Source organism: Microcaecilia unicolor, chromosome 1 (assembly GCF_901765095.1).
Source record: "Microcaecilia unicolor chromosome 1, aMicUni1.1, whole genome shotgun sequence".
Classification (NCBI taxonomy): Eukaryota; Metazoa; Chordata; class Amphibia; order Gymnophiona; family Siphonopidae; genus Microcaecilia; species Microcaecilia unicolor.
The window spans coordinates 619,317,539-619,338,008 of NC_044031.1; the positions used below are offsets into that span (position 1 = coordinate 619,317,539).

At 46.5% G+C, this 20,470-nt stretch overlaps 1 protein-coding gene across 1 annotated transcript in view; it reads left to right on the forward strand.

Annotated features, from left to right (window-relative positions):
• TONSL (tonsoku like, DNA repair protein) overlaps positions 1-20,470 on the forward strand; it is a 281,739-nt gene that overhangs the window by 202,887 nt on the left and 58,382 nt on the right. Inside the window, exon 21 of the mRNA XM_030220206.1 lies at positions 3,579-3,886. Coding sequence (XP_030076066.1) covers positions 3,579-3,886 — 308 coding nt within the window. The remainder of the gene's footprint in view (positions 1-3,578; positions 3,887-20,470) is intronic.

The following is a 20,470-nucleotide window of genomic DNA, read 5'->3' on the forward strand; positions in this document are numbered from 1 at the left end:
CGAAATGGCAGCTTCCCCGTGGCCCCGCCCCCCCTCCCTGAGGTCGTCGCCCCGCACCCCCCTCCACCCGCTCCCCTCTGTCTGCCACCGGGCCCTCACAGCGCCTCTCACCTCCGTGTGAAGGCGCTGCACCGGCAACAACAGCTGATCACCTCTCCGGACTTCCCTCCTTTCCTCCCTGGCCCGCCCTCGTCTTACGTCAGACTAGGGTGGGCCAGGGAGGAAAGGAGGGAAGTCCGAAGAGAGGCAATCAGCTGTTGTTGCCAGTGCAGCACCTTCACACGGAGGTGAGAGGTGCTGTGAGGGCTCGATGGCAGAAGGAGGGGGGGAGTGGTGGGGCCGGGGCCACGGGGGGCAGAGGATGGCAGGGAAGCTGTCATTTCAAGGGAGGGAGGGGGGGCCGGGGCTGCGTAAAGTTCTGATTTCAATGCAGGGGGAGCGGGGAACGGCGGCGGTGACCTCGGGCGGGGGGGGGGTGGGGCAAGGACGTCCATAAAGGACGTGTTTGTTTGTTTGTATTTTTTGACGTCCTTGGCATGCGCAGAGCAGCCTGCATAACGCTTGGCTGCTCTGCGCATGCTCTACCGGCCGATTAACCGACGGTTTTACGAGGGATTAGAGAATGCAAGTGAGCTGCAACGAGCAGCTCATTTGCATTCCCTTTCCTTCATGCATAGCCGTTCCCTACCGATTCGCTATGGAATTCAGTAGGGCAAGGCTCTGACGACGACTTTAGTGCATCTTGACCTCAGTCCCAATATCAGATCCACGGGGAGCCTGGATTGATGAGGGCTCAGCTACCTCACAATTCCATGGTGGTGGACTCCGCTCTCAAGAGAGCCAAGAGTACTAGGGACTATGCCACCACCATGGAATTGTGAGGTAGCTGAGCCCTCATCAATCCAGGCTCCCCGTGGATCTGATATTGGGACTGAGGTCAAGATGCACTAAAGTCGTAACAAAAATTAAAAAAAAGTAAAATAAATATGAGATCAGCTCAATGGAATTCTCTTCAGTGGTGGACGATTTGATCCAATTTGACCATGGGACGACCATTCCAAATTCCTCAGCCACGAAAAGTGCTGACGACTGATGCATCTCTCTTGGGGTGGGGAGCTCATGTAGATGGGCTCCACACTCAGGGAACCTGGTCTTTTCAGGAAAAAGGTCTGCAGATCAACCTCCTGGAATTGAGCGATCTGGAACGCTCTAAAGGCTTTCAGAGATCGGCTGTCTAACCAAGTAATCTTAATTCAGACAGACAATCAGGTTGCCATGTATTACACCAACAAGCAGGGGGGCACCAGATCTCGCCCTCCATATCAGGAAGCTGTCCAGATGTGGCTTTGGGCTCGCTGTCACGTCATGTTTCTCCAAGCCACTTATCTGGCAGGCATAAACAGTCTGGCCGACAGGTTGAGCAGGATAATGCAACCTCATGAGTGGTCACTGAACATGGGTGTAGTCCGCAAGGTCTTCCGAGCATGGGGCACCCCCTCGGTGGATCTTTCTGCCACTCAGATCAATCACAAGGTCCCTCAGTTCTGTTCCAGACTTCAGGCCCATGACAGGCTAACATCAGATACCTTTCTCCTTCATTGGGGGACAGGCCTTCTGTATGTGTATCCTCCCATACCTCTAGTAGGGAAGACTTTGCTGAAACTAGAGCAAGACTGCGGAACCATGATCCTGATTGCGCCCTTCTGGCCACGTCAGATTTGGTTCCCTCTTCTTCTGGAGTTGTCCTCCGAAGAACCGTGGAGATTGGAGTGTTTTCCAACACTCAGAACGAGGGGTCACTTCTACATCCCAACCTCCAGTCTCTGGCTCTCATGGCCTGGATGTTGAGAGCTTAGAATTCGCCTCCTTGGGTCTTTCAGAGGGTGTCTCCCAAGTCTTGCTTGCTTCCAGGAAAGACTCCATGAAAAGGTGTTACTCTTTTAAATGGAGGAGGTTTGCCGTCTGGTGTGACAGCAAGGCCCTAGATCCTCTTTCTTGTCCTACGCAGACCCTGCTTGAATACCTTCTACACTTGTCAGAGTCTGGTCTCAAGACTAACTCCATAAGGGTTCACTTTAGTGCGATTAGTGCTTATCACCGCCGTGTAGAGGGTAAGCCTATCTCTGGACAGCCTTTAGTTGTTCACTTCATGAGAGGTTTGCTTTTGTCAAAGCCCCTTGTCAAACCTCCACCAGTGTCCTGGGATCTCAACGTCGTTCTCACCCAACTGATGAAAGCTCCTTTTGAACCACTGAATTCCTGCCATCTGAAGTACTTGACTTGGGTCATTTTCTTGGTGGCTGTTACTTCAGCTCTTAGAGTCAGTGAGCTCCAAGCCCTGGTAGTGCATGCACCTTATATCAAGTTTCATCACAATAGAGTAGTCCTCCGCACGCACCCTAACTTCCTGTCAAAGGTGATGTCGGAGTTCCATCTTAACCAGTAAATTGTCTTGTCCTCATACCCGCCCTGGTGAAAGCAGTTTGCACACTTTGGACTGCAAGAGAGCATTGGCCTTTTTATGTGGAGCGGACAAAGCCCTTTAGACAGTCTGCCCAGTTGCTTGTTTGTTTTGATCACAAAAGGAGGGGAGTCGCCATCGAAAAACGCACAATCTCCAATTGGCTAGCAGATTGCATTTCCTTCACTTACGCCCAAGCTGGGCTGACTCTGGAGGGCCATGTCACGGCTTATATTGTTAGAACCATGTTTGCGTCAGTGGCTCACTTAAAGTCAGTCTCCATTGAAGAGATTTGCAAGGCTGCAACGTGGTCTTCAGTCCACACATTCACATCTCACTACTGCCTTCACCAGCATACCCAACACGACAGTCGGTTTGGGCAGTCGGTGCTGCAGAATCTGTTCGGGGTTTAGAATCCAACTCCACCCCCCTAGACCCATTTTTCTTCTGTTCCTGGCTGCACTCTTAGTTGTTTATGGTTTCAGGTCAATCTAGGTTATGTCCTCGCAGTGAGGCCCAATTGACCAGTGTTCATTCTTTTGAGTGAGCCTGGTTGCTAGGGATACCCCAATCATGAGAACAAGCAGCCTGCTTGTCCTCAGAGAAAGTGAAGATACATACCTGTAGCAGGTATTCTCTGAGGACAACAGGCTGATTGTTCTCACAAACCCGCCCACCTCCCCTTTGGAGTTGTTTGTTTATTATTTGCTTTTTGATTAAACTGAGTGGGAACGCTCACACGACGGGTGGGAAGTTGTCCGCGCATGCGCGGTTCGCACGCCAGAAGGTTCTGGCAAAACTTCTTTATTTTTGCTCTGAAAAAATTTGCCGTTTCCTGGGCCACCGTGGATGCCGACCCACATGTGAGAACAATCAGCCTGCTGTCCTCAGAGAATACCTGCTACAGGTATGTATCTTCACTTTTTGCAATAAGTTTTGAATGCAAGATATAGTTTTTAATGGCGTGATTAATTTATATGTACTTTTCTCAGGTATGCATGACCTTGCTGTTTCTGTGCAAACTGCACAGAACTGATTTGATAATGCGGCATAGAAATATAGTTTAGTTTCAGATGTTACTGAATTTTGATGCTACTGTCTTGCCTCCTTCTTATAGCAGAGCATCGGCTAGTCTTGAAGACCATGGAACAGCAGGAGAACAGTCAATCCTTGACTCTCCGTAATTTCTGCCTCCACCCGCCTAATCTCGTACCCCTCTTCCGTTCCCTGAAGCTGCAGACTTCTATCCGTCAACTTGAATTTTCTGGTAACTGCATTGATGATACCATGGCAGAGGAACTACTGGCCACAGTGTCTACCATGCCGAACCTGACTCTCCTTGATCTCTCATCCAATCAGATTACGCATGAGGGTCTGAAGAAGTTCTGTCCAGTAGCAGGAATTTCTAATCAAAACATTTTTAAGGTATAATTTTGTATCAGGCCTTGTAAGGATTTGGAGAATTTAAGGCCAGTCATGTCCAGCTGCTTAGTTTATTCATAATTCTCCTGTAGTTTGCTATATTTCTGTCCTCCTCCTGACTTTATGACTGTTCTTTTGCCTTGTGTTTCTTTTATCTTGAAATTGATTGTTCAGTAAGGGTGCTTTATTTCCAGATCTGTGTTTTGAATCTTCTTCCTACTGCAAAATTGAATGAGGTTTAACTTAATTTGGCCTCCATTGTACCCGGTGCCTAGTAGTCTGTGTCTTTAATGGCGAGGGGATGCTTCCTGGAGAGTTGTGAATTCCTGAGAAGCACACACTTGTGTTGTGGAGCACCTCATGCCTAAGCTTTTTTGAATGTATATATTTTCACGTGTTTGGATTGATTCATAGACTCTAAACTGCTCTTTTACCTGTATAGTGCTCTTCTTAACATCTTCCTTGATAATCTGGTGACTTTACCTCTATCTATCCTAGACAGGAGAAAAAAAAAGATTAAATTCCTTTCCTCTCACTTGCAGAGCTGCTGGCTCCTATAAGTTGCTATATTTCTGTTCTCCTCCTGACTTTATAATCAATCTGTGCCCACCCCTCTCTGTATGTAGGAAAACCAAGAGATAATTATCTTCAATAAACCCTGTATTGAACAATCCTGCTCATTGATATTCCTTAACATAGTACATCTTCTCACACTTAGAAAAATAAGAAGCTATACTATATTGATGGGCTACATCTATCGGTGGCAGGAAAAAGGATCCTTGGGGAGAAATTCAGACAGTATGTTGCTAGACATTTAAACCAGAGGGGTGGGGTGTCAAAAGGAAGCAAGGGAATTCAGAAAGTCACCCCCAGGTAAAACATGATGGTAATGTTAATATAGAAACCCATCTAAAGTAAACTCACTTAACACATGGAAAGCAATGAGCACAAATGCCTGTAGTCTAAGTAAAAAGGTTCAAGGCTTGCAAGCCCTGATGTTTGGATAGTATTGCTATTACAGAGACATGGTTCAATGATTCCCATGAATGGGATTTTTATTTGGATTATTTTTTTTTTATTTTGCTCATTTTTTTTTTATTTTGCTCACACCTTTTTCAGTAGTAGCTCAAGATGAATTACATTCAGGTACATTGGATATTTCTCTGTCCCTGGAGGGCTCGCAATCTAAGTTTGCACCTGAGGCAATGGAGGATTAAGTGACTTGCCCAAGATCACAAGGAGCAGCAGTGGGATTTGAACCGGCCACCTCTGGATTTCAAAACCCGTGCTCTAACCACTAGGCCATTCCTTCATAGTTGTGACCATAGCTAGCCATAATCTTTTTAGGAAGGATAGGGAGGGCTGAAGAGGTGAAGGAGTGACACTGTATGTGAAAAATCTCAGAGGGTCTGAAGTGCAGGAAACCTGGGGATAGGAAACTATATGGATCATCCTGGTGTTACTTATAGACCGCCAACACAAATGGAGAAGCTGGACAAGGATCTGATTGAAGATAGCCATAGGCTTGTAATAAAAGGGGGAGGCTCTGTTGCTAAGAGATTTCAACTTGCCTGATGTGGATTGGCAGAATTGGAAAGAAGCAGAGAGATCATGGATGCTTGTCAAAGTGCTTTGCTCAGTCAGATGATGACAGGACCCATGAGAGAAGGGGTGACGCTAGATCTAGTGCTCACAAATGGAGGAAGTGTTTCCAGCATCCAGGTGGATGCCCACCTAGACAATAGAGATCATCACACGATATAGTTTGATACAGGAGTAAAAGCGGAGTGCAGATGCACAAAATGCAAAGTATGGAATTTCAGACATGCTGATTTATGGTAAAATTGGGGAATACCTGAAGGAGGAGCTGATGATGTGGATAAGCATAGGAGAAGTGGAAGCGCAGTGGTCCAAGCTGAAAGCTGCTATAAATAAGGCAACAGATCTTTATACAAGGAAAGTAAACAAAACAAGAAGCTTATATGGTTCTCAAAACAAATGGTGAAAATAAGGGCAAAAGAGGCTGCATTCAAGAAATACAGAACACAACAAAGAGGATCACGGAAAAGATTACCAACTTAAACTCAAAGAAGTAAACAGGGAAATACGGCTAGCGGAAGAAAAAATGCTTAAAGATGTAGAGAGGTGACAATACCTTTTTTTCAGATATATTGGAAAGGAGAAAAACTAAGAATGGAATCGGAAGACTGAAAGATGCTGAGAATAGCAATGTGGAGAGTGGTGAGGATAAAGCGAACATACTGAACAACTACTTCTCTCTTTGGTGTTCATGGAAGAAAATCCTAGAGCGGGATATCTGGGAATGGAATGGATATTGCAGCGTTCACGGAAGCAAGTGTTTATAAACAACTTCAAAAACTGAAAGTGGACAAAGCTAGGGGGCCGGATGGGATACATCTGAAGGTACTGAGGGAGCTTAAAGAAATTTCTGGCAGGACCTCTTAAGGATGTATTTAATAGATCTTTAGAGATGGGAGAGGTTCTCCGGGATTGGAGTCAAACTGATGTAGTCCCTCTTTATAAAAGTGGGGATAGGGAAAAAAGTGGGAAACTAAAGTATGGCAAGCCTCATGTCAGTGGTAGGAAAAGTAATGGAGTTGCTTCTGAAGGAAAAGGGAGTTAACTTTCTAGAATCCAATGGGTTGCAGGATCCGAGGCAACACGGCTTTACCAAAGGAAAATCTTGCCAAATGAATCTGATTGATTTCTTTGACTGGGTGACCAAAGAACTGGATAAAGGACATGCGCTAGATGCAATCTACTTGGATTTCAGCAAAGCCTTTGATACAGTTTCTCACAGAAAACTCATGAATAAGCTGAGAGGGCTGAACTTAGGACCCAAAAACTGGATTGGAAGATTGACCAAAAGGTAACAGAGGATCCACTCGGAGAAAAGAAAGGTGAGTAGTGAGTGCCTCAGGGGTTGGTGCTGGGAGCGATTCTGTTTAGTACTTTTGTGAGAGACATTGCTGAAGGGTTAGACTGAAAAGTTTGTCTTTTTGTGGATGACATGAAGATAGCCAATAGAGTGGATGGATATCCCGTGTCTTTTTGTGGATGACATGAAGATAGGCAATAGAGTGGATATCCCGGAGAGAGTAGAAACCATGAAAAGAGATCTTCAAAAATTAGAAGAATGGTCAAAGATCTGGTAGTTAAAATTTAAGAAGCAGTTGAGAGAGATGATAACAGATTCATAGCTAGGGGGTACCCATTGGGAATGCTTAGAAAAGCATTGAAACGGGCACTTTATGCTCACCGACCTTGGCTGTTCTTACCGAAACATAAAACTCCACAAAATACTTTGGCATGTGTGATTCCGTTCTCCCAACAGGCTTCCAAAATAGGATATATTATACACAAGTATTGGCATGTTTTGGCTGTGCACCCCGGATTCAACGAGCATCCCAAAGTGGCGTAGAAACGAAAAGCAAATGTAAGGGAATTACTCAAGAGACCGTGGTCAGCATTTCCCTTGCGGGAGATGCGTGTATTGCAAACACTCAGTCACCACCAGGGTGGTTACCATTCCGGGGACCACCAGGCAGTTTTATCTGCAACATGAGACCTCTTGTAACAGTGAGCGAGTAAATATATTGCATTACATGTCCTTGTTCACTGTATTACATTGGTCACACGAAGAGACAATTAAAACACAGACAAGCGGAGCATATCAGTAACTTGAGGCATCAAAAGAAGGAAGCACCTTTAGTTGCTCATTGGATTGAACAAAATCACTCCATTGATCAGCTTCAGTGTGTAGTACTGGTTCAAATCGCCCCCCCCCCCCCCCTAAAAGAGGAGGTGATGTTAGTGCACAACTTTTGGCGATTGAGCAATGTTACATTTTTACATGGGATACTGTGGCCCCGAAAAGCCTCAACCTGGAGGTGGAGTGGGTGTGAAGGACTGTCTTTTTAAATTAGGGTGGGTAGTACTAAAAAGGTCAGGTATTTAACCCTGGAAGAAACAGAGAGGAAGTTTCAGTGGCGGAAGTTTGATGTTCCGCCCGGACAGTAGTCCCATTGGTAAGCAGCCGTTAGCATTATTATTACCATGTATTTGAATATTATTACCATGTATTTGAATATAGTGTAAATGATGGTGTAGTTGAGCCTGTCAAGTTAGAACGCAGTTGATAATTAGGATATATGTTGTTGAATTGTTATAGATTAAGAAGTGGTTCCTCCTGAGGAAGTACCATGAAATGCGGTCCCGCATCGAGGATCCAACTGTGAATCAGTAATGTGATTCAATTTGGAGGAATACGTAGAGGCCTCTCAGCCACGATTAAGCGTTAAAGTCAATGGAAGGATTATGGTGGTTCATTGAGAATCTACAATTGGATACAGTGACTATGTTGAGATCAAGATAGCCCTGGAAGCACGGAGGGGTGAAACCTGAAACATAAGTGGCGCACACAGGGCAATACACGAGACAAGTGGTAATCTTATCACATATTTGGATTAAAGAACTGTAGACCATGATTCAGAGCATAGCGGATAATATACCGCACTAAGAAGATTTCCTTGTGCATATGCAGAAAGAACTTATGGATCGAGGACTTATTATATTGTATGTATTCTAATAATGTAATAACAAGCAAACAAGCAACATTATGTATAAAATCAATGAATTTAATATATGTGTCCATCCATAAATTTCAACGCTGTGAATGTGGAGTGAGAGTGAGCGGAACGTAATCCTTAAAGGGGGAAATGGTTAAAAACTATATATATATATATATATATATATATATATATATATATATATATATATATATATATATATATGTGTGTGTGTGTGTAAGTGCAAATTGGCATAATAAATTGTGTATGAGAAATTTATACAATTAAAAAAAAAAAAAATTTTTCTGGAGTCCTCTATGACAACTAGTTAAAATTTAATGCCAAGAAGTGATTGATGCACTTGGGGTGCAGAAATCCAAAGGAGATATATATCAGATGGGAGAGATTGATGAGCACAGCTCAGTAGAGGGACTTTGGGGTGATGGTGACTGAGTATCTCAAGGTGGCAAAACAATGTGACAAGGTGGTGGCCATGGCCAGAAGGATGCTAGGCTGCATAGAGAGTGGTATAATCAGCAGAAGAAAGGAGGTGTTGATGCCCCTTTACAAGTTGTTAGTGAGGCTCCATCTTGACGTATTGTGTTTAGTTTTGGAGGACATGAAATGAGATTGAAGGGGGGCAGACTCAGGAAATATGTCAGGAAGTATTTTTTCACAGAGAAGGGTGGTGGAGATGAAAACGGTAACGGAATTCAAACATGCGTGGGATATGCATAAAGGAATCCTGTGCAGTAGGAATGAATCCTCAGAAGCTTAGCCGAAATTGGGTGGCGGAGCAGGTGGGGGAAGAGGGGTTGGTGGTTGGGAGGCGAGGATAGTGGAGGGCAGACTTATAAGGTCTGTGCCAGAGCGGTGATGGGAGGCGGGACTGGTGGTTGAGAGGTGGGAAATACTGCTGGGCAGACTTGTACGGTCTGTGCCCTGAAAAAGGCAGGTACAAATCAAGGTAAGGTATACACATATGAGTATATCTTGTTAGGCAGACTGGATGGACCATGCAGGTCTTTTTTTGCCGTCATCTACTATGTTACTATGTTAAGGATATAAAAAACTTGGTTCGGAGAAAAGCGACAAAAAAAGGTATGGGGTTTGCAGTATAAGACACATGAGGAGAGACTTGAGGACCTGAAGATGTATACCCTAGAGAAAAGGAGAGACAGGAGTGATATGATGCAGACGTTCAAATATTTGAAAGCTATTAATATACAAAGAAACCTTTTCCAGAGGCAGGAAGGTGGTAGAATTAGAGGACATGAATTGAGGTTCAGGAACAACGTCAGGAAGTACTTTTTCATGGAGAAGGTGGTAGATACCTGGAATGCCCTCCTGCAGGAGGTGGTGGAGATGAAAACTGTAACGGAATTTAAAAATGTGTGGAATAGACACAAAGGAATCCCTATATGGAAAGAATAGAACCAAACAAACTTAGTGGGGATTAGATGGCCACTCCAGCAATTGGGAAGTAAAGCCAGAGCCGGGCAGCCTGATCATGGCTGGAGTGGGGCTTTGATGACAGATTCAGTGGTTGGAAAACAAAGCCAGTGCTGGGCAGACGGCAGACTTCTATGGTCTGTGCCCTGAAAATGGCAAGGACAAATGAAGATCAAATATGTATATGTAGTATTGTATCATACCATCTTGTGCTGTGAGTTTATCTTGTTGAGCTGATGGGATGGACCGTCAGCCTTTATCTTCTGCATTCTACTGTTTTATTATATTCCTGTGTCTCAGTTTTCTGCGGTATGAAGGAGCCTTGCATGCTGCAGGGTATAGCCATAGCTCTTAGAAAAGAAAAAGAAAAAGGCAGTATAGCATATGTGTTTGCAGTGTTACCAGGGAAGGCTGTTCATACATGGCTTTAGGAGACTCAGCTGTCTCCTTCTCTGCTGTGGTGTGTGCATCAGTATGTGTGAGCAGCAGGATGAGCACTGACAAGTTCTGTAAATGTTCAGCCCATCAGTGCCATGGAGTTTGTGGTTCTGGAGCTCATATACTTTGCTGCGCTATAGCAGTAGTTAGAGGGCTAGCCGTTGCAGGATCAACTTCCTCACTAGCTCAGGAAACAGGTGGTTTAACTTGGGACTGAGGGAAGTGCTGTGGCTTCAGTCATGGTGATAGTCCCAGTTTTGGCAGGAACTGCTGCCATTTTGGATTCCTCTGAGCCCTCTGATCAGCCTGTGGAGTGGATTTTCCTTCAGAATTTGTTTTAACATATAAACCTTTTACATGAGAAAGAGGGGTTAGGACTTGATATACCACCTTTGTGGTTACAATCAAAGTGGATTACATATTATATATAGGTACTTATGTTGTACCTGGGGCAATGGTGGATTAAGTGACTTGAGCAAATGAGCAGATATTTTTGGAGCAGGAGAATTTTTGGGATGTGGAACAAGAGCCTGAAGACCTGGAAGTAGGTTCTTTTTGGAGAGGATGTTCAAGCTGAGGATGTAGATGATTTGGTGCAAGAAGAGTCCTTAGGAGAGAAATCTTGGATAGAGGAGTTGCCACTAGGCGAGGGATTTCTCTGTGATCCTGTTTTTCATAGGGAGGAATTGCAGGAGTTGATCTGTCAGGTCTCCTTAGTGTTTAATTTTGAGGATGCGCCTTCTCCCGAGCTCCACAAGATGGATCCTTTATTGAAGGGGATTAGGATACATAGCAGGTCCTTCCCTATGTATCAGGGATATTCAGGATGTTATCTAGACATAGCGGAAGGTCCCTACTCTCTCCCTTTTACTGATGAAGCCCATGATCCATCTCTTTCCATTGCCTAAACAGGATAAAGATGCTTTGAGGCCCTTGATGGTAGACACTGTGGATGATGGTGCGGTCCTAAAGGATCCTAAGGATTGCAGGATGGAAGTGCTCCTGAAGCTGGGGTTTGTTTCAGCCCTAGAGGTGCAGGGTGTAATTTACACGTGTCTTGTAGTCAGATCATGTTTTCAGTGGACTGAGAAGGTGTTGGATAGTACATCAGATGATCTAGCCATGGTAGATAGAGAGGTGGCTAAGATTGAGATGGGGGCTGCCTTTTTGGTTGATGCGCTTTATGACCTGCGTGTGTCAACAATGTCTGTGGCCCTAGGGTTAGCTGCTCTGAGGTCCTTGTGATGTGGATGGTCAGCAGATGTAGCTTCTAAATCCAATTTGACCAGATTTCCCTTTAAAGGCACCTGGTTGTTTGGTGAGGAATTGGATGTTGGTAAAGGTTCTAGGGGAGACCAATATTTTCCGTTTGCCTGAGGAGGGCCTTAAGTTAGCAGGTTGAGATTTCTTGTCTAGAGTGCGTTTCAAGATGCTACGCAATATTGTCCAGGCTGAGTAAGTGACGGCCAGTGGAGTCAGTTTTTCAAAGGTCTCAATTCTTTCATGGATAGTGGCACGGTCTCCAGCTCTGTTTCTTCAAACCAAGGTCTCAAGTCCCAGTGAAGAAGTCGGGGGCCCATCCTCCAGTAGCAATGGGAGCTTGGTTGTGGCTTCTTATGGAGGTGGGCCCAGATTACCTTAGATCATTGTGTTCTCGAGGTCATCTACAAAGGTTACACCTTAGAGTTTGTGCAGCCATTGCCAGATGCCTTTCTGAAGTCTCCTTGTTGATCCCAGAGGAAGGCAGGGGCTGTTAGGAAAATGCTGCAGAGACTTGTGCAGATGTGACTGGGTTTCCCGGTTATGTGCGACAAGTTAAGTACGGGCTGATATTTGATTTATTTTGTGGTTCCAAAGAAGGAAGGGGATCTTTCACCCTCTCTTAGACCTGAAGGGGGTGAATCAGGCCCTTAAGGTGCCCAGTTTCTGTATGAAGACTCTTTGCTCTGTCGTGGTGGCATTCAGAACCGGGAGTTTCTTACCTCCTTGGATCTGATGGAAGCCTACTTCCATATCCCTACTGGCCAGGGTCACCAGAGGCTTCTGCGCTTTGCTGTTTTGGGGAAGCATTATCCATTTTGTGCTCCCTTTTTTTTCTGGTGATATCGCCTCACAGATATCCCCTCTGGTGTGAGGGCATCTTGGTGCATCCATACTTAGGACGATGGGCTCATTCTGATGAAATCCAGTTAGGGGAGCAGATAGACTACACTATGAGTGGTTCACTTGGAGGCATATTTTCAAAGCACTTTGGGAGGCTAAGTTCCATAGGTTTCTATGGAACTTTGGGAGGCTAAGTGCTTTGAAAATGAGCTTGTTGGCGTCCATGGACTGGGTCATCAATACGAACAAAAGCCAGATTAATTCATCTCAGATCTTGGAATATCTGTGGGTCTGTTTCTACATTTCTTAGGGTCAAGTGTTCTGCTCACTTCGAGAGTTAAGAAATTGCAGGACCAGATTCATGAAGTGCCCACAGGCCCAAGATTACTTTCAGGTGCTAGGCTCAAAGGTGGCCATGCTGGAAGTAGTCCAGTACGACAGGGCTTATATGAGACCCACTGCAACAGACCCTACTTTCACTGTCTCCTCATCCTCAGTCTTTGGAGGTACAACTTTTGCTGCAAAATCAGGAGAAGTGGTCTCTGAGGTAGTGGCAGCACTCGCCCTTTCTGACTAGTGGCGATAAGACGGCAGATTAGCTTCAAACCCCCCTCTTCCCCCTGGGTCTATTTTTTCGCTGTTTTTATTGTAATTCCTTTCTGTTTTGATTATGAACCACTTTGACTGCCATATTAAAGGCAGTATATAAATAATAGAAAGGTAATTGATCCACAAGCTCCAAGATGGAAAAGATAAAAGCAGATCGGTAGTAGGTATATATGGACTTTTATTCATGCAAATAACAAACACCTTACATCGCCCGACACTGGCCGTGTTTTGCCTACAAAGGGCTGCCTCAGGGGCTACAAAATAATAAATTATATTAAAACAATGAAATAAAATAAAAATAAAAAGTCAATCAACACAAGCTGAATATAAAGGCTACATAATGAACGATAATAAAAATAATAGAACAATAATAAAACCACAGAGATAACCATAACATGACATGTCAAAGTACATATCTGATATTGCATTGTACTAAAGTAAAAACTAATAATAATATTAACAGTAATCATGTCAAACAGTGGCACAGAGAAAACATCCATGTATATGCATATAAATAAGCAGACAACCGAATTGCTGCTAATGTCATAGTGATAAAACATATCTGTATAGTAAAAATAATAGTAATAAGAATAACAATAGCAGCACGACAAATAAGTATGAATAAGACACATACCTATCTTGTAAATTTGACTGGCAAGCAACTATGTAGGATGCTATAGAAAGGCAATTAAAAATAGTAAATAATAAAAAATGAAAAAAATAAAAAATGATAAATAGTGAATAGAACCAAAATGTGGGCAGCTTAAAGGGAATTGAGTCAAGCTGCTAACTGTGTCCACATTTGAGAGAACAACTCCATTAATAAAGATGTGGTGGACTTAGCAAAATGTCATTGATAAATATATGATGGATTTACTCAGCAAAATGTTGACAGTGTCCACATTGAAAAAAAACAGCACAGATATTGTTGCAGGAACAAAGTGCTATAAAGCAAGCAATGCAGATCAGAACGTCTCAAAATGATGATGAAACAAATGTAGAGCTAGAAGTGTGACTAAAAGAGGAAAAAATAGTAAGAGGGAAACTAACCTTGTTCCAAGTAAAATCGCATTCACAGACTCCTCGCAGTATCGCTGAAAAAACAGCTGATCTACGCAGCTGCCCTACTTCTATGCACATGACGGGTTAAAGTTTTAAAAAATCAAAAGAAAGAGGTGAAGGACCAAAAATAAAAATTAAATATAAGCGCAAATAGCGTAAACTTGATAAAAAACATATGTAAAAGTATAACTGATCTTGATGACGTCAGCCTCATGTCGATCTAATGCATATTAAAAAGGGGGGACTGAAGGTTGTTCACTAGCGCATAGCTAGGAAAAATACTGGCTCAATCAATCAGATAGCCTTGTTGTACCAACGATTAAAAATGATTAACAGAGTTCATTAATCATTTAGTTGCCTATTTGTACACTTAATCCAGATCTAGTTACATAATTTATTCACTATCGGGGTGGGGTTTTTTTTTTCATTTTTTATTAATTATTTTTTAATTGCCTTTCTATAGCATCCTACATACTTGCTTGCCAGTCGAATTTAAAAGATAGGTATGTGTCTTATTCATACTTATTTGTTGTGCTGCTATTAATGTTCTTATTACTATTATTTTTATTATACAGATATGTTTTTATCACTATGATACGTAGTTTGACATGTCATGTTATGGTTATCTCTGTGATTTTATTATTCTTATTTTTATTATCGTTCATTATGTAGCATTTATTTTATATTCAGCTTGTGTTGATTGACTTTTGATTTTTATTATTTAATTGTTTTAATATAATTTATTATTTTGTAGCCCCTGAGGCAGCCCTTTGTGGGCGAAACACTGCCAGTGTCAGGCGATGTAAGGAGTTTATTTGCATGAATAAAAGTCCATATATACCTATTACCGATCTGCTTTTATCTTTTCCGTCCAGTATATAAATAATGAAATAAACATACACTACCACCAGAGTGGACGACACTGACAACGAATGCCAGTCTCAAAAGTTGGGTTGCTCATTACTCAGTTCAAGAAGTGCAAGGTTTCTAGTAGGAGGAGAAGACTTGTTGGCCAATCAACAAACTTGAACCCAAAGTGATTCGGCTGGCACTGCTGGCCTTCCAGGTTCTATTTGAGGACAGAGCAGTGAGAGTTCTGTCCGACAACATAACTATATTGTATATCAGTTGGCAGGAAGGCAGAAAGTCAACTGCTGGAAGAGGCTCTTCTCATGGACTGGATGGAACATCCTTTATCGAACCTCTCAGCCACTCATGTAGTGGGAGTGGAAAACGTCCTGGCAGATTTTCTTAGCACGAACATTCTAGATGCGGGGGAATGGAGTCTAGGATAGCATGCTTCAGACAACATTGTGCAATGCTGCGGGGCCATCCGATAATGGATCTCATGGCAATGTACAGCAGCGCCAAGGTTCCTTGATTTTTCAGCCTAAGAAAGGACTAGAGATCAGAGAGCATATATGACCTTTCCATATCATCAAGCTGATCAATCCATAGACTGGTGGGTTGTGTCCATCTACCAGCAGGTGGAGATAGAGAGCAAACTTTTGCCTCCCTATATGTGGTCATGTGCTGCCGGAAACTCCTCAGTATGTTCTCTATCTCAGCAGGTGGTGGTCACACACAGCAGCAGCTCTGGCTAGGCCTCCAAGCCTAATTTTTAGGTTTTGTTGAGTGCCTGGGGTTGAGGGCTCTTTTGAGCAAGTGCAAACCTGGTGGTGCCAGGTCCCTCCTTTTCTCCCCCCTCCCGCTGGCTCCGTTTTAAAAAAAAAAAAAAAAAAAAAAATTTTTTTAAACGTCCTTAAAGGCGTTTATTTCGACGTTTATTTAAACGTTCATTGCAGCTACTCACTGGGACACCAGTTCGTTACAGCTCGGAGCGGACAGCAGGTAATTTTTACCTTTTTATAGCGGGCAGGGGGTTCCCCGATTCTTCTCCTCGTGGCATATGGCATCGGAGGGCGAGGGCGCAAAGGGTCGCTCCCCGGATCGCTTGAGCGCTTCTAGAGGGGATGCGGGGGTCTTACAGCCTGATTCGCCCTTGTTGGGTGACAGTTTCATGACCGATGAATGGTCCCGGTCCTTCCTCCGGCGTGGCGGTTTTTCCCGCCATAAACGCCCATCCCCCGCTCCTCGCCTCCGCCATCTTGGCCGGCCACGCGGCTCGGACGGCTTCTTCGTGGGCCGCCCTTGAGGTTGGAGACATTAATGCCATGAACGCCCTTAATTTGGGCGACGGCACAAAAGCGGCTAAAGTTAAGCGCCGTTCTTCCCGCGCGGCTCCTTCGCGGAGTGTCGCGCCGGACGCCATTTTGGATGCGCAGCATGTCTCTCCCCCGCTCTTGCGAGCGCCGGTTGAGGGTGCGTCTAGGGCTGTTGCCCAGGCTGCGGAAGTGCACAGTCTGGGGGGTTTCTCCCCCGTGTTTGTTTTGCTGCTGCATCAGGCTTTCCTCATGCAAAACGCTGCCCCTGCTCCCTCGTCTGGTAAAGAGGTTGAGGTTCCCAGAGGTAAACGCCCTCGGGTTGATTCCCAGGCCTTGGAGGACTTTGTCTCCTCCGATGTAGATGAGGGCAGCGTGTCTGAGGTCTCCCAACGGTCCTTTGCGGATTCCTTGGAGGAGACGGATCCCCGCTCGGATGGAGCGGATGACCCCTCTGCAGCGGCTCTTTAGCTCAGAGGTTTTGCCCAACCTGTTAGTGCAGGCCATGGGCATTTTGAAGATTTCCTCTCCGGAGGACGTCTCTCCCTCAGCCCCTGTTGGCTCTGCCATTATGCTGGGGACGAAGCGCCCGCCTAGAACCTTCCACATGCATGATGCCATGCACTCCTTAATTTCGGCTCAATGGGATGTCCCGGAAGCGAGCCTTAAAGTGGCTAGGGCTATGTCCTGCCGCTATCCTTTGCCTGAAGGTGAACGTGAGGCCTTTCTGTGGCCTACCGTGGATTCTTTAATCACTGCGGTGACTAAGAAAACGGCGTTACCAGTGGAAGGTGGCACGGCCCTAAAGGACGCCCAAGACAGAGGATTGGAGGCGGCCTTAAGGTCGTCCTTTGAGGCGGCTGCTTTAAGTTTGCAGGCCTCAGTTTGCGGCTCCTATGTGGCCAGGGCGTGCCTGACTATGGTGCAGCGGGCTTCCCCCTCGGATCATTCCTTGAGGGCTGTTTGGCCGGCCCTGGAATCGGGCTTAGCCTATTTGGCAGACTTGCTGTATGATGTCTTGAGAGCCTCAGCTAAAGGCATGGCTCAGACAATCTCTGCGCGGCGGTGGCTTGGGCTGAAACATTTGTCTGCTGACCATGCCTCTAAATCCCGCCTGGCTAGATTGCCTTTTAAAGGCAAGCTGCTCTTTGGGGTCGAGCTGGACAAAATCGTGACCGATCTCGGCACGTCTAAGGGCAAGAAGTTACCAGAGGTCAGGGCTCGGGCTAGTACTCGCCCTGGTACCTCCAGAGGACGGGCTCAGGAAGCCCGTCGGTACCGCCCGGGCAGGTCGGGCTCCTCTGCCCTCTCTTCCTTCAAGAGGAACTTCTCCCCCAAGCAGCATTCCTTTCGCAGAGACCGCCGTCCCGGAGGTGCTCCCTCCGGTCCTCCCCCAGGGTCTCGTACCCAATGACGGGGCCTTGGTCCACGCCTCAGTGCAGATTGGAGGACGGTTGTCCTCGTTTATGGGCGAGTGGACCACAATAACTTCAGACGCTTGAGTGCTGGAAGTCATCAGAGACGGCTACAAGCTAGAGTTCTGCCGACCCTTAAAAGACGGGTTTGTACTCTCTCCCTGCAAGTCTCCGGTCAAAGCTGTGGTAGTGCAGCAGACCTTGGACAATCTGTTCCGCCTGGGGGCGGTCGTTCCGGTGCCAGAGAATCAGCCTGGCAAGGGACGTTACTCCTTTTTCTTTGTGATTCCAAAGAAAGGAGGTTCTGTACGGCCTATCCTCGACCTCAAGGGGTCCATTGGGCCTTGAAAGTTCGGCACTTTCGCATGGAGACCCTCCGCTCTGTTATAGCGGCAGTGAAGGCAGGAGAGTTCCTGGCATCCTTGGACTTCAAGGACGCGTACTTGCATATTCCCATCTGGCCTCCTCATCAACGCTTTTTGCGTTTTGCAGTACTGGTCGACACTTCCAGTTCAGAGCCCTCCCGTTCGGGTTGGCTACTGCTCCGCGGACCTTCTCCAAAGTAATGGTGGTCATCGCGGCCTTCCTGTGGAAGGAAGGAGTTCAAGTCCATTCTTATCTGGACGACTGGTTGATCCAAGCCCCTCTTAGGCAGAGTGCGGCAAAGCTGTGAACCGGGTGGTTGCTCTTTCGAGCTCCCTGAGGTGGATCATCAACTGGGAGAAAAGCCAGCTGCGCCCGACTCAGTCCCTGGAGCATCTGGGAGTTCGATTCGACACCCAAGTGGGCAGAGTGTTCCTGCCAGACAATTGGATTGTCAAGCTTCAGGCTCAGGTGGACTAGTTCCTAGTAGCCTCTCCTATTCGGACTTGGGACTATGTGCAGCTGTTGGGCTCTATGTCGGCCACGATGGATGTAGTGCCCTGGGCCAGGGCTCATATGAGACCACTTCGACAATCTCTGCTGCTGCGCTGGACTCCGATGTCGGAGGATTATGCTGTGCGCCTTCCCTTGGACCCAGCAGTGCGCAAGGCGCTGAGCTGGTGGACGCAGACAGACAAGTTGTCTGCAGGAATGCCTCTGGTGACCCCGGAGTGGATTGTCGTCACGACGGACGCCTCTTTGTCGGGCTGGGGAGCCCTCTTCTTGGGAAGGACAGCGCAGGGGCTCTGGGCTCCTGCAGAGGCAAAGTGGTCTATCAACCTCCTGGAACTCAGAGCCATTCGGTTGGCGTTTTTTGGAGTTCATCCCGGTACTGGCGTTGAAGCCAGTACGGGTCCTGTTGGACAATGCCACAGCTGTGGTCTATGTCAACCGCCAGGGAGGTACCAAGAGCGCCCCTCTAGCCAAGGCAGCCGTGAATCTATGCCAGTGGGCGGTAGCGAGCCTGGAGCAGCTGTCAGCAGCCCACATTGCCGGAGTCATGAATGTCAAGGCGGACTTTCTCAGTCGCCATACCTTGGATCCCGGAGAGTGGCAGTTATCGGCTCAGGCGTTCTTGGATATCACGAAGCGCTGGGGCCAGCCGAGCCTAGATCTATTGGCGTCATCGGCCAGTTGCCAAGTGCCGCGTTTTTTCAGCAGAGGACGGGACCCTCGATCTCTGGGAGTCGATGCTCTCCTCTAACAGTGGCCAACACAAGAGCTTCTCTATGTGTTCCCGCCCTGGCCCATGTTGGGCAGGGTGCTAGACCGATTGGCAAAGCATCCGGGCTGGATAATCCTGGTGGGGCTGCCAGTGGGGCAGGGTCTGTTACATCAGGGTCCCGTGGTGATGGAGGATCCCTCCCCCTTACGGCCTGGCTATTGAGCGGCAGCGTCTGAGGAAGAAGGACTTCTCAGACAAGGTCATCGCCACTATGCTGAGAGCGAGGAAGCGCTCTACTTTTACTGCTTACGCCAGGGTTTGGCGTACCTTTGCAGCGTGGCGAAGCAGGCTCATTTTCTTCATTCGCTGCTCCAATTTCTTCAGTGTTGGCATTCCTGCAAGAAGGTCTGGAGGAAGGCCTGTCGCTCAGTTCCCTTTAAGTCCAGGTAGCGGCCCTGGCTTGCTTCAGGGACCGCCTGAAGGGTGCTTCCCTGGCTTCGTAGCCAGATGTGGTGCGTTTTCTCAAGGGAGTTAAGCACCTGCGCCTTCCTCTGCACTCAATGGTGCCTGCGTGGAATTTTAACCTGGTGCTCAGAGCATTACAGAAGCCGCCTTTTGAACCCTTGTTGAGGGCATCTCTGAAAGACCTGACGTTGAAAGCAGTCTTTTTGGTGGCTATCCTTCAGCCAGAAGAGTTTCCGAGCTCCAGGCACTCTCATGTCGAGAGTCTTTTCTGCAGTTCACTGAGGCAGGAGTGACTATTCGCACAGTGCCTTCCTTCCTGCCCAAGATTGTTTCTCGCTTCCATGTGAATCAGCAGCTCTGTCTCCCTTCCTTTCGTAGGGAGGACTACCCAGAGGAGTACTCTGCTCTTAAATATCTGGATGTGAGACGAGTCATCATCAGATACTTGGAAGTGACCAATGATTTCCGGAAATCGGATCATCTGTTTGTCCTGTTGGCAGGTCCTCGTAAGGGTCTGCAGGCTGCTAAGCCTCCAGTGGCAAGATGGGTCAAGGAAGTCATTGCCGCGGCTTAGGTGGCCGCGGGGAAGGTGCCGCCTATCCAGCTGAAGGCTCACTCCACTAGAACTCAGGCGGCCTCGATGGCAGAGGCCGGGTCCGTCTCCTTGGAAGAGATATGCAAGGCGGCAACTTGGGCATCGGCCC